Here is a 13,828-nt window from a genome sequence, read left to right as displayed (position 1 = left end):
CAGGATGCGCCGCGGCATCAGAGAGAGAGGGCTGGTGCTGTGCAGGAAGCAAAATAAAGAACGAAGGTGAGGAGATAATGTTTTGTGGTGGAGAGAGGAGAGAGAGCCGATGAGGTGGGTGAAGGAAAATAGAGCAGGTGAGAAAGATAATGTTCCCCGGGTCACGCATGCGGATGGGTGCCGTACGATCGAACGAAATTACGGCGGGTTGTAGAGAAGTCGTTACCTTTTATTTTATCTTCTTTTTTGTTTGAGAAGTTTGGGTTGTAGAGAAGTCATTACCTTTTATTTTATCTTCTTTTTTGTTTGAGAAGACAAGCTCTGTATGTAAGTTTATTCCATTAAAAATACAGAAATTTCTTTTTTTTCAAATATGGTCATTTTTTTTGAGAAAATATGGACTTGTTTTCTAGTATATTCTGTAAGAACAACTGGAATATTTTGAAACCAATCATGCTGCGGCCCATTATAGCAAGATTTCTTCCTTCTTTTTTAGCAGGGAAATTGGCCCAGCAGAGAGAATCACCAGCCCAGCCCACCAATGACTTGGTAACGGCAAGCTCGTCTCCTCCTTTCTGTTGGAAACGAAAACGAGGGCGAGATGAATGGATAAAAAAAACGAGGGCGAGAGGTGATTGATCTCCAACGACGGAGATGGTGAGGTGAGGTTAGGCTTGAGGCGCTCTGCGGCTGCTCGCGCCAACTACGGCGGGCCGCGCCAATATGCGAGGCGGCGATCCCCTTCTCATCCTCACTGGCCCCTACCCCTGGGCCGTTTGGAAGGGGCACAGAGGTGAGCAACAGACCACCGCCGTCGATGAAGGCAGGAGGTCATCCCTGATTCGATGCTTCTGATGAGCAAATCTAGGGTTAATTTTTTTTATCCCCGGGAATTCAGTACGACGTTCCTATTTTGTGCGGATCTGTGTTTTTGGTATATCGATTCTCCCCATTGCATGTTTACATTACCAAAGTTTTGATTGGGAATTGGGATCGTTTAAAATGGTGATGTATTGCCTCATTATGTTGCAAGTATAATGAGGCAATACATCAACATTTCAAACGTTTGAAATGGTAATGAATCATGTATGCTCCAAATCGTCCACTATGCTTCCGACCTGCAGTCCTGCACTAGCAATCTAATTTCGGTCTTGCAACGGCATAGTAGGTTCAATGCGACCTCCCTATAGTAATGAATTTTCATGTATTCAATGACATCAGTAACCTCATTTATGTGTTGATTAATGCCACTATGCTCCCAACATTGTCCTCGCTGGCCTGTACAATGTTCACTGTTTTAATTTCTTTTCACTCAGTGCTTATTCTGCTAAGTTGAATGGATAACTCACGCTTGAGCTGCTGAATGGATAATTTACGTACTGATTTCAATTGAAAACTTATGTATTTAGGATGACATCCTTATTACAGTGCCACCTGCATTACATGGTCATTCAGTTTAAGCCTTTATTTGGCCCCTCTTGACAGTTTCAATGGCTGCTGCGTGTCTCCGCCAAGATTCTAGCCAGACCTGCAAATTTCTGTAGCCGGTGAAGTCATCACACAGTTTGAGGCCTCATAAAATTAAGTCCAGTTGTCTTTTGGGGGTTCTCCTCGAAATTGAGCGGTGTAAATTTAGCAGTACCGCTTGACATCCACAAGTTTAGATGTGCCGGGAATGAACAAAAACATGCAGTTTGTTTTCAAGGCATCGCCTAGGCGACAAGGTGGTGGTGGCTCGCCTTGCCTAAGGTGTCGCCTTAGCCCGCCTAGGCGTCGCCCAGGCAATAAGGCGGCGGTGGCTCACCTTACCTCGCCTTAACGCTTTAAAAACACATCCTATATTGAGTCAAAAACATTCAGCTCTAGCGTCATATATTAGGTGAACCTCTGCTTGAAACTTTGGCTCTGATTCGCTTGTTATTCAGCTGCATAGTATTGCCAATTCATGGTTTTGTTTGTTTGCAATCTTGAAGATGAATCTGAACTTGAAAGCGAGCAAGCTCTCTGAAGATAATCTCTTCAGGATGCTTTATGAAATTTCCATCAAGCTCAAAAATTGAGATCCTATAGTATAGGATAGTGGCAGTGGTTAAATTTCATAGAACATGTTCGAACTTAAGAGAGCACATTTTCTCTTTCTTTTTTTTCAAATATTACGGCAAGTTTATTGCTGATAAGAAATGAAAAATACGCAAGTCTAATCCCAATCATATACTGGCAACACAGTAGATTACTATTGTCAGTAGATTATTATAGATCTGTTGAAGTTTTATGTATCTAGAGTTTGCTTCTTGCCACTATCTCCTTTTCTTGCTCGATACATAAGATAAGAATTGCTGCTGTTTTATTTTACCCAAGTTTTATGTTCAGGATCTTAACGTCTCTCTCTTGAATCTGGCACATAGTCACAACCTTATAATGCTTTCTTATTGGATAACATTAGAATCTTTACTGATTGAGCCCTTTCTTGAGGTACGCACCTCCTAGAAATGCTTGTTAACTGGGCTCTGAAAAATGCGGAAGGGGTGCACAATTGCATCTGATTTTTTCCATATAAATTTTGATACTCAGACCTCAAATTCCCTAATTGCTTGGAATGCCAAGTAGAGGATTGCCAACTTTTGTTTGGAGTGTCAAACTAAGGTGACACACTTTCGAAAGCATTCCTGGCTCAGCATGCACTGAGTCTTATCAAGATCAATGGATACATAGCTATCATGTTTCGACCTTTTCCTTCTTGTTTTCAGAACCAACCAAGTTCATATTTAGATAATTTGATATATTTTTTCCAAAGTTCGCTTCAGATGAATATTCTTAGATGGGCATCTGCTGATTGAGAAGCTACTTGGGCTTACATAGGAAACATGGACATATCAGCCCATCATCCATCACACAAAATTTAGTGAGATATGTCCGTTCTGGGCCAACACATTTGATCCGATACTACTTTTATATAATATGATTTGCATTTTCTCCATCAAAGCTACAAGAAAGCTGAGTTTGCGCATAAGAAATGACGTACCAAAGGCTATTCTACTCATGTGGCCAGCAATTTCACAGAATCAATGTTCTCACATCCTCTTACTGTTTACTGTAGTGTTGCCATATTTTTTATCACCCTCGGATTCTTTTCTCTGCTGTAACCGTGGCATGTGACCCGTTTTTGGTCTTATAATGTACTTTTGTAGTTATCTAATTGAACACCTGGCCCACTTGCCCAACACACTTTTGTCACATCTTATGGGTAACATGATGACAACTTCTCAAAGTTTGCCTGAAAACGAAGGATGGTACAGATGGGCATCCAAGTGAAGTGATAAATCTTGTCACTTTCATACAAATGTGAACTCCCACAAGTATGTAATATCATGCATTGCCATCACCCTTCAGCTAACATGTTGTTCTGAGTTAAGATGTGAGATATGCTGTTTCTTGCGGATTCCCTGAAGTTTACACTGAAGTTGATCTTCTTGGAATTGTTTCCTATCATGTAGTTAGTTTCAGTTCATAGAGAAACTAGTCAATTAGTGCATACATTATAAAACTATTTACTACTCCCTCTGTTTTTATTTACGTGTCGTATTAGGTTTGTCCTAAGTCAAACTTGGCTAACTTTGACCAAGTCTATAGAAAAATATAGCACCAACTATACTATCCAACACATGCACTATCGACATATATTTCATGGTGGATCCAATGAAACAAATTTGGTATTGTAAATGTTATTATTTCTTTCTATAAATTTGGTCAAAGTTTGCTAAGTTTGACTTAAGACAAACTTAATACGACATGTAAATAAAAATAGAGGGAGTATATTGTGGTTGTTGCACTTCCAAGCAATCTGTTTAATTGCAAATTCAATGTTAACGATGGGAGAAGAGAAAAGCAGAAGATGTTAGTTATGAGGCCATGTGCAAAAGAAGGGCACAACGACACAAGTGGGAGCAACAGTTGGATGGGGGTAACATGGGATTGGAGCAATGTCTGTCCATGTTACTTAGTGTGTATTTCTGTATAGCTTTCAATCTTGGCTGGACTCCTCTGGCAAGGGAATAACAACAACCAACTTAATATCCCCACTTCCACTTTATCTCTTTATCCTTTTATGTTATTCCATGGGCAAAGATAACAGTGGGGCTACAGTGATGCCTTTCTTTCTTTTCATTTATGAAATTGGGAGAAACACTACCAAGAATGCTTGAGTGTCTCTTTCATATTGAACCTAGCTGATTCACAGTTAAGGGCTTCCATGCTTATTATTGCGTGGGCAACATCAATTACATACATATTGATTGAGTATCTTGCGCTGCTTTTAACAGGGTGAATATCTGAAAAAGCTGCCAGAGGATGCATGACAACCACAGTAATAATTTTGGTGCAGTTGTTAAGGTGAGATAAATTTTTATCCGGCGATGTTATGGACTGGTTATTTGTATGCTCTACTATAGTATCATAATAGTACTATTAAGTGGGCTGTAGGGAATGGAGGTTCATTTACATTTTACAAGAGCATCTGTGTGTATTGGAGAAATCCTTTGCACTTTGGCCTTAGAAGAAAAAGGGAGTAAGTGGTCACAGCATGATTAGGCAGTTATTGTGACCTGGACGAGGACAACTCTTATCATTTTGGAAGCCTCTAAATGTTGTGAATAACGCTGGGCACCAGTCTATTGGTAGACTTGAGAGATCAAGTTTCATGCATCTTAGGTATCTTCATAGAATATTGGGAGGGTGCAGGGTGGGCATTTCTTTTTTAAGATGTGGTAACACATTACTCGTTTGGTGAGCTAGTAGCATATTTAATTTGCTTCAGTGTACTCTGCAACTTTACCTATTTCAATTTAGACCACTAAGCTGTGCTCCTAAGATGGTGCTGGCTTCTTGCAGAATGTTTCTCTTCAACTGTAATCCCAACAAACTGCACAACATTTATCATTAATTTGTTGCAGTAGTTAAGTTAACCTGTCCATCTGCAACTTTACCTATTTCAGTTTAGACCATTAAGCTGTGCTCCTAAGATGGTGTCTGCTTCCTGCAGAACGTTTCTTTTCATCTGTACTCTTAACAAATACTGAACAGCATTTATCATTGATTTATTGCAGATGTAGAGTGAACCTGTCCAAGTCAATAATGGTAGAGAGCAATGGATACATGTGAAACATTTCAAGTCCTACATGTCGAGGAAAATGATAGGTGTGCACATATTTTCATAAGAAACTTTGCTTCTATCTCTTAACTGAGGCCCATATAAATGGGTGGGATCTGGCATATTCTGTATGAAACAGAGTATTGTAACTAGTAAGATCTACTTGGACTGGATTAGATTTTCAGGACCTTAGTGTTTGTAAGATCCACTTGTATTGAAAACACTACTATTACTTGAACTGCATGCAGATTCCATATAAAAGAGCACAGGTAGTAAAGGGGAAGTTGGGAAGATATAGAGCGTCATTCAAGAATGTCTGCATGACAGTCATGCTGGTTTTACATTTACATCATTAGGTTTATCAAACATATAAAAGTACACAGATGGCAAATACATTGGCCAGCAACATTCACAGATATTGCTTAAGTATCCCAGTCAACAACGAACAATTGTTCCTAACTCCTAACATCACTTAATAAGCACAGCAGGTCATGCTGTTAATAGTGTGCACCTAACACTTTGTAAAGGTGAAGGAGATCTACTCTTATGCTAATGGTTGTCGTTAAAGCTTCTATTAGGCAGGCTTCAATGGAATTGCAAATTGAAAGATCATTTTCCTTTAGGTTCACCCCGTTATCAGTCTTTCTACTTTGTAGTTCCATCTATTGATTCCTTTTGGTCAGATCAGATAGATTTACTGGTGTAGTAATCTCTGCTCTAGTGGTCCATGATGGACAAAGCTTTCCTTGCAAGACTGTACATGTTTACTTCCTCGCTGAAACAGGACAAGAAAAGAAAGATATGTCCAGATCGGCGCTTATAATTCAGCGCTCCATCCAGCATCACGGGACCATGCATAATAATAATGGTTCACTTGTTAGGCTGTACTGTGTGGACGAGCACCGAAATGGACCCCCTTGAGGCGTTTTATTCTGAAGTGAATGATCGCCACGGCTTATCTACAGCATGGGCGCCCTTGCATTCATTTTGCTTGGTACAGTCTCCCTCTCTTTGCGCTTCTTCATTGTAAAAATGCATTATTGATCTTCAATGTATCATATGTTTCAATTCTACCGAACCTTTCGATTGTAATCTACTGTCTTTTTAATAGCATTCACACTATGCTACCTTCTACTACAGTATTATATTTTTCTGTATGTCTTGGTAACAGACTGTGATAGTGGTTAAAACCATCTGCTTCTGTACTTTTGGGGCAGATGCATACACATATCATTCAGCCGTATGTGCAGGTGCAGCCTTGCAAGTCACGCAACAGCGTGCCCAAAAGCAAGTGTGTTTCAACGCTTGTTGGCGGCGCAGCTAGAGAGGTGCGTGGGATGACCGGCCGCACTCCGATCCCATCCCAGTGGAGATGAAAATGAAATGAAGCAGCTCATGCATGCATCATGATGTCGTTGCAGCTCGGGCAGCGCGTGTTAACCCAGACCCACTAGTAGCTCCCCAGGTTCGTACAATTTTACACGCTGCCGAATCAAGCTGCTTCGCCCCCTTCGTCTCTTATCATTTGCGCTGTCTGTGACCCCATCATTTTGGCATCACCTTTTCCTCTCGATGGCCTTTTCCTTTACCAGTTTGTCGCCTCAGCCATGCGAGATGCCTTTCTGTCTATGCCTTTGCTCGATGCTTCACCAAGGTAAATCTGTTGCCGCTACTGCTACTGCTATCTTAGGCTCTGTTTGGATCCATGGACTAAATCTTAGGCCTAAAGTTTAGTCCACTAGATGATGCAAATAGGTGGACTAAAATTTAGTTCCATCCTAACTAAAGTGTAGTCCATTATTAGTCAATAAAATCCACCTAATAACTTGGACTAAAGTTTAGTTTTCACACCCATTCATATGTTTAAAATAGTTTCTTACAAGTTTAATCCATGGATCCAAACCGACAGTTAGTCCTACAAATGGGGCCTTAGTAATATATTTGGGGCAACGTTGGAGGACAATTATTCGAACAACTATGTGTGGCAATTAATTGAAGGAAGCATCATGGCAGATGGGACACTTTGATTTTTGCCAAATCCTGCCCTTGCAATCAAAGAGCGCATCGTTTTCACTGACCCGCACGGCATTAAACGAGAGGATACCATCAGCACCGTACCACCAGCGACCTAGGATAGGATAGACCGAATCAATCCTCGCTCCATGTTTCTTTTGAAACAGAGTTTTTATAGCCACCAGCCAGTCAGCAATACTTTTTTTCTCCCAGCAAATCAGTACCAGCCACAGTCAGCCAGCAGAACGGAGTGTGTTAATGAAACAGTTGTCCGCCTGTAGCTTTCCGAGCAGAGAAGGGCAGTAAAGCCAGCTAGCGTTGGCGGCTTAACATATAGTGGTGCGTGATTGGTGACATATAAACGAGGCAAGTGCAACTATATATAATGCTTTGAACATGACAAGCAAGCTTATTAGTTGCAGCAATATAATGCGTGATGGCGCCACACGAGTCACGACACGAGCACGTAATGGTGACATATAAAGAAGCTTATTAGTTACTTCTTTTATGTCGTTTTGTGTCAAGTTATTCTTCATTTGTAACACCAATTGTTTTTCTTGATATGAATCAGATATGAGATATCTTTTTGGTGTCTTTCTCAAAAAACGAAAAAAAGTTTAGCACTTGGTGGATCCAAACGGGCCTTTATTCTTGACCTTAATTAATTTGGATATATCTACTTTCTTTTCTTTGGCCGGTATATATGCATGTATTTCGTACGTACTGTGCTTGAGAAGACTTTGCTATCGATCAGTAAGTAATTCCGATCGAATTCATCAAGCCGTACGTACGTGTTTATTTGGAACGCACGCAATCAAGAAAGCGCCTGCACTGCTGTACACTTGTACAGTCAGTTCCCTAGCTATAGTGGCAAGTGAAGAATTTTCACCGGATTGGAATTCGTTCATCAGTGGACCATGCCATGGATCAGTGCGTACCTACTCATACTCTGATGATCGGATCTACTGGAGCATGCATGCATGTCAGGCAGGCTTGTGAGGCGTGAAGCTGCAGCCGGCCGGAAGAGAGAGCATGTGTGCATGGCTTTTACGGAGTAAGTTTTTAACCATCTCTTGTTGCAGGAGAGTACTGTACTGTGCCGGTGAGGCAGAGCTGAGGGGGGGAAAAAAGAGAGCAGAAGCTGGATATGGTCGGATCGGGGCATCTTCGTTCTCTAGCTAGCTCCGATCCTGTCTCGCTGCTCGCATCAGATAGATGGCATCGGTAGATCACTGCATGCTGTGATCTACCGATCCATGCACACTGTAGCTGGCCTCCTCGCTGTGCTGCTAACATCTGCATGCTGTGCATCGCTGGATTCCAAAAGGTAGTGTGCGCATGCCATGCGTCGGGGACGGTTAGCGAGCACCGATCCCACAGCTAGTAGCTACCCCTCCCAGGCCATTAAAAAACCACTTTTATTATGACACCACCACACCAGAGAGGCAGCAGAGGGTGAGGCAGGGACCTCACCTCGCTTGGCCTGCAGCCGTTTATACGGATCCGGCGCTGACCCGGAACTATAATTTTGTAAGGCTGCCAAATCTAACCTGGCACTAACATCGAGGTCCCCCAGCATTCCATTTCCTCCAGAGCGCTCACATGCACGTCACGCACTAGTAAGTATTTACTCAATCAAAGGGTATTTCGAGTACAATTTGGTTTTAGATCTCAGATCTTGTGTGTGTTTTTTTCTTCTTCTAATATTGTAGCTTACTTGCATTGGAAACCCTATAAGTAATAAATAGATAAATTGAAAAAAATACAATTACCACCTCATCGTAAATACTGAGATCAAGCCATGCTCCAATGGTTAGAGTAGTTTATATTTAACAAGAGCTGTTACGTACTGAGATCTATAGGGGAATATTAATATAAAGGTAGTAGTTGACAATAAACTAAACTGATCACTTTGGATCCCAAGAGAATAACCTCACTTGGGATCCCAAGAGAATAACCACAACTCGGATTGTATTTTAATGCAACTATATGTACCCATATTGCCCAGCCATCCATCCTGATCAAAATAAGTTGAAAGATCACAAGAGACTCTAACCGCAGGCAGGTTCAATACAAATAGTTAAAAATAATCAGCAGCTGTTACATGCATGCATGCATGTAGAACCTCAAGAAATTTACATTTACCAACTAATAAGTGTACATATATATAGTTTAACAGTCATTAATATAACCACAGTAGTATATGTAATAACGAATTTATAAATTACATAATGGACAGTTCAGTAACTCTTCTGAAAAGGGGAAAGAAAAAAGAAAGGCCCAAAAGTATACCCAAAAAAAATAAAGAAATTCCCGCAAGAGCACATTATTCTCCCTCAGCTCTAGACAAGCAATGTCCTTGTGCTTTTGTACCATACAAGGTAACTGTATATATAGCAGGGTAAAATTAACACGCAGTAGTATAGTATCTACGCGACAGTGTAGTGTACACCCCAGTACCATCTGTATATGTACGGTGTATGTGTATGTGCAGGGGAATGAGCAGGTGATGAAAACGATGATGAACAGCTATATGTAGCCGGAATTTACTTTGGAGAGCTCTCGATCGATGTCGCCGGTAGATGTTCATGCATGCCCACTTTTACCGTACCTGTGCAAGCAAGGAGCACACGCGCGTATTGTACGCTTTGGTGTGTGTGTCCTAGCTAGCAGCTAGTGATGGACCATGGTCAGGAATGACCCACTTGTTGCCGCTGCCGGGCCGGGGCCAGATGACCCGGCGCCGCCGCCGCTCGCGTTCTGGCCCTGCTGCGGCCGCTGGAACTGGATCTCGTACTGCATCTTGCTGTTGCCGCCAACAACGTCGTTGCCCTCGCCGCCGTCGTCGAACTCATCGTCCTCCTCGTCGTCGTCGTCGTCCATGCTGCTGTCGCTGTCCACGGTGTCGTTCACGTAGCTGTCGTTCATCGACACCGGCTGCGGCGGCGGCCTCGGCTCCGTCGCCGCCGTCTCTTTGGTGATGGTGATGCCTTCTTCTTCTTCTTCTTCTTGCTGATGTAACAATTAATGCAAGCACAATATGTATATAAGTGATGCAAGGCGCAATGCTACAGCATACGGCTACAAGATTGATTGATTGATTGATTGATTTCATATATACCAGCAGCTTGTTGTTCGACGCGACGCCATTGCCGCCGCCGGCGCCTTGGACGGAGCTGCCGCCGCTGTCCGAACTGCTGCCCCTGCCCGCGCACCCGTTGCCGTTGCCGTTGCTGCAGTCCTGCTTGCCCCCGTGGCTGTGGGGCGCCGTCTGGGAGAGTGGCACCGCGGCCAGCACGGTGACACCACCACCTGCTGCCTGATGATGAGCCGGGCGCGGAGGAGCCGCCTCCGCGGCAACGCCGGCGCCGGACGAGGAGGCGAGCGCCTTGCTGCGGTAGAGCGCGTCGAGCTGGTGGTAGTAGGGGCAGGTCTTGGAGTCCTCGGGCCGCTTCTTGTTGCTCTCCTTCACCTTCTTGAAGTACTTGTTGATGTTCTCCCACTTCTCCTTGCAACGCTTGGAGCTCCGGCTGTACCCCAGCCGCCGCATCCCCGCCGAGATGTCCTCCCACAGCGGGCCCTTGGGCCCCGAGTCCTGGTACCGCGTCTCCAGCTCCGTGCGCAGCTGGATCAGCGCGTGCACCTCCGCCTTGGGCCACCGAGACGGCGACGGCGACGGCGTCGTATCTTGCGACTCCGCCGCCGGCGCACGGACGATCATCTCCTTGCTCTGTGGCTGCGCCGGCGGCGGCGTCTGATGCTGTGGTTGGGGTTGTGCAAGCTTCGGCGGCATGGCTTTGGGCGACAGCTGAATTATTGAGGGCCGTTGCTGGTGCTGCGCCGGCGCCGGCGCCGGGGCGGCGGAAGCCACCGGCGTTGGCTGCAAGGGCGGCGGATGTGTCATGAATAATGCCGGCGGCGCAACAGAGGGCATCGGGATGGTCTGCCCAGTGACCCGCTGTATGAAGGAGACGACGGCTGCGTCGCGGGACGCGGCCATGGCGCGCTCCTGGGCGAGCGCGTCCTGCTCGCGGGCGAGGCGCGCCACCTCCTGGCGCCGCCACGCCTCCTCGCGGATCATCCGGTCCTGCTCCCGCTTCTCGATGGCCTCAATGAAGCGCTGCTGCATCTCCTCCTGCCGCTCCATCACCTGGCGCATCAGGCCCTCGAAGAAGCGCATCATCTTGCTGCTGCCGCCGACGTCGTCCCCGCCATGCCGCTTCCGCTTGCCGCCGTCGCCTGTGTCCTCCGTGTCCTCCCCATCCGAGCCCGAGGAGAAGCTCATCACGTCGCCGGGCGTCGTCATCATGCATGCCGCGCCGCTGGCGGCCGCTGCAGGCGCGGCGGTGGTGCCACTCATCGGCGGCGCCGGCTGCGGCACGGCGGCGACACGAGGCGGCGGCTCGGCATGCATGGCGGGCGCGGGCAGAACGGGGAGCGGCGTGGGCGGCGGCGCCATAGCCACGGGTGTCGGCGCGAGAGAGGACGCCGGCGAGGAAGAAGCGCCGTGGAGGGCCTCGAGCTCGGAGAAGAAGCGGTAAGCCTTGCCGTCGCCGCGGCCGGCGCGGCCGTCCTTGGTGCGCTTGTAGTACTTGTCGACGTTCTCGAACTTCTCGCGGCACTTCTTGGCGCTGCGCTTGTAGCCCATGGCCTCCAGCCTCCTGCAGCAGCAGCAGCAGCATATGGAATTCTTGGTGGCCACCACGCACAAACTAACTTAACCTCGTCAATGCATGCTCGTGCATGCACGTTGCCATCAGCTAGGATGGGATTGCATCCATCACCATGCACACGCACATGTAGCTCTCAAAGAAAAAGGAGGCATCATTCATTCATCTACTACTTGTAGCTAGCTAGCTCGGGCTCCATCTTTTCCCCTTTCCTTTTACCGCTCCACTCCACTCCATTTGAGAACAGGAGATTTTTCTTAAAAAAGTTACTACTCAATTTGGAAGAAAATTGCTTGGATATATGAGGAATTGGGAATTGGGATGCCATCTCAGATCTGAACTATTACTTTACTCTAGTAGTGTGCTTTATTTTGATATACGGATGATGAGGTAACACAACGGGGGAGAGGATTAAAAGAAAGAAAAAAGATGTGGAAAGTGAAGGAGGAGAGCGATGTGTGTATGATTTTTAATTGGGAAATAAATTCACTGTGTTGGTCGTGATCTGTGCAACATGGGCACCGGCCGCGGGCGCAAGATGAATGAAAATGAAGAGGAAGGAATAGATGAGCTCGAATTGGACAGCGAGATTTCATGCATGCACCTCACCTGGAGATTTGGTCCCAGAGGGGTCCCTTGAGGGCGGCCTCCCGGAACGCGGCGTCCATCTCCGACCGGATCTTGAGCAGCGCCAGCGTCTCCTGCCGCGGCCACCGGTTACCCGACGGCCCGCCGCGGTCGCCCTCGTCGCCGCCCGCGGACATGGACATCCCTGCTGCCGCTTCATGGTCGCCTGCTGCTGCTGCAGAGGCCGTGCCGCTGGCGTCCACCTGCTGCTGCTGCTGCTGCTGCTGTCCCTCTGGAGCTGGTGCGGGCGTGGCGGCGTTCTGGGCCACCCCCACCGGCGTCCCGAAGAATGGAGGCATGCCCGGCTGCTGCATGCCGCGCGGCCGGCTTGGTGTCCTTGGCGCTAGTAGCAGCAGCGGCAGTAGTAGGCTTGTGCTACAGCGGAATTGAGGTGGGGAAGACTGCGGCCATGAGCGCGCATGAGGCGAGTGGTGGATCGGTGGGAGAAATTAAAAGGTAGCTGGAGGCACAGCAGACAGCACAAACTGGAAAGAGGGGGTGTGAGGAAAAGGGGAAAGAAAAGGGAGGAGGAGGGTGAGGATGGAGAAGAAGGGAGAGCTCGAGCTAGAGCTAGGATTGGGAGTGGCGGCAGTACAAGCCTGGGCTGGGCTGGCTCTGGCTCTGGCTGGCTGGCAAGAGATGCAGATGCTGCTGCCCACAAGCCGAGAGGAGAGAGAGAGAAGGGGTGTACTAGTACTGTAGTTGTAGCAGTAGGGCTAGCAGCACTAAATATAATAGGGGGAGGGGGGGGGGGGCGGAGAGGAAGAGGTAGGAGGACCGGTGAGCATGGGCATCCCCAGATCATCAGCGGCGGTGGTGATCGATCTAGCTAGCTATCATCCAAGTTGAGGTCATCACGCGCGCGCAGGGAGGGAGGGAGGGAGGGAGGGAGGGAGAGAGAGAGAGAGAGAGAGAGAGAGAGATCAGCAGCAGGGTTACCTAGCTATACTCCGATATACTACTGTACTCTATGTCCTCCTACCACGCGCGGTAAAATTATTCAAAGAGACGACGACCTAGCTTTCTAGAAAACTACCCTAGCTTTATACCTCAATTCATTAACCTCCATGTTATGTTTTTTTACCTCAAATTAACCCCTGTGCTATATACTGTATACGATTGCATTGGCTGCTGCCTGAGCGTGATGGTCGTATAGTAAGTAATTATCATGTTCTTGTTGGTAATTCGGTGAAAAATAGTTACCGCTTGTTGGAACTAGTACATATATAGGAAGAAGAGTGAAAAATACTAGTACTCCCTCCGTCCCAACTAGTACTTATTTATGTTGTAAAATATATATTAGTACTATCTTGTATAAATTCGATTAAAGTTGAAATTATTTGACTCCTCGAAAATGAGATTTATATTTTTT

General features: G+C 46.3%; 1 protein-coding gene and 1 long non-coding RNA gene across 4 annotated transcripts; one reads left to right on the top strand and one right to left on the bottom strand.

Moving 5' to 3' along the window:
* Positions 1-557: 557 nt before the first annotated feature.
* On the top strand, positions 558-9,566 carry LOC120647585. 3 transcript variants are annotated; one of them, XR_005664837.1, is made up of 4 exons: positions 558-4,389; positions 5,103-5,193; positions 6,028-6,611; positions 6,739-9,566. It is a non-coding gene; the product is annotated as an uncharacterized LOC120647585 (long non-coding RNA). The 3 variants fall into 3 exon arrangements; XR_005664836.1 differs by having other exon boundaries at positions 5,931-6,611; XR_005664835.1 differs by lacking the exons at positions 6,028-6,611; positions 6,739-9,566 and having other exon boundaries at positions 569-4,389; positions 5,103-5,451.
* On the bottom strand, positions 9,260-13,310 carry LOC120647584 (trihelix transcription factor GTL1-like). The gene is made up of 3 exons (XM_039924418.1): positions 12,439-13,310; positions 10,281-11,820; positions 9,260-10,171 (listed from the first exon to the last, which is right to left on the bottom strand). The coding sequence occupies exons 1-3, from the start codon at positions 12,768-12,770 to the stop codon at positions 9,833-9,835; spliced, it is 2,211 nt and encodes a 736-aa protein (XP_039780352.1). The 5' UTR covers positions 12,771-13,310; the 3' UTR covers positions 9,260-9,832.
* Positions 13,311-13,828: the final 518 nt, after the last annotated feature.

The sequence above is a fragment of the Panicum virgatum genome, chromosome 9K, assembly GCF_016808335.1.
Source record: "Panicum virgatum strain AP13 chromosome 9K, P.virgatum_v5, whole genome shotgun sequence".
In the NCBI taxonomy this organism is placed as follows: Eukaryota; Viridiplantae; Streptophyta; class Magnoliopsida; order Poales; family Poaceae; genus Panicum; species Panicum virgatum.
This window is presented reverse-complemented; position numbering and strand designations above follow the sequence as displayed.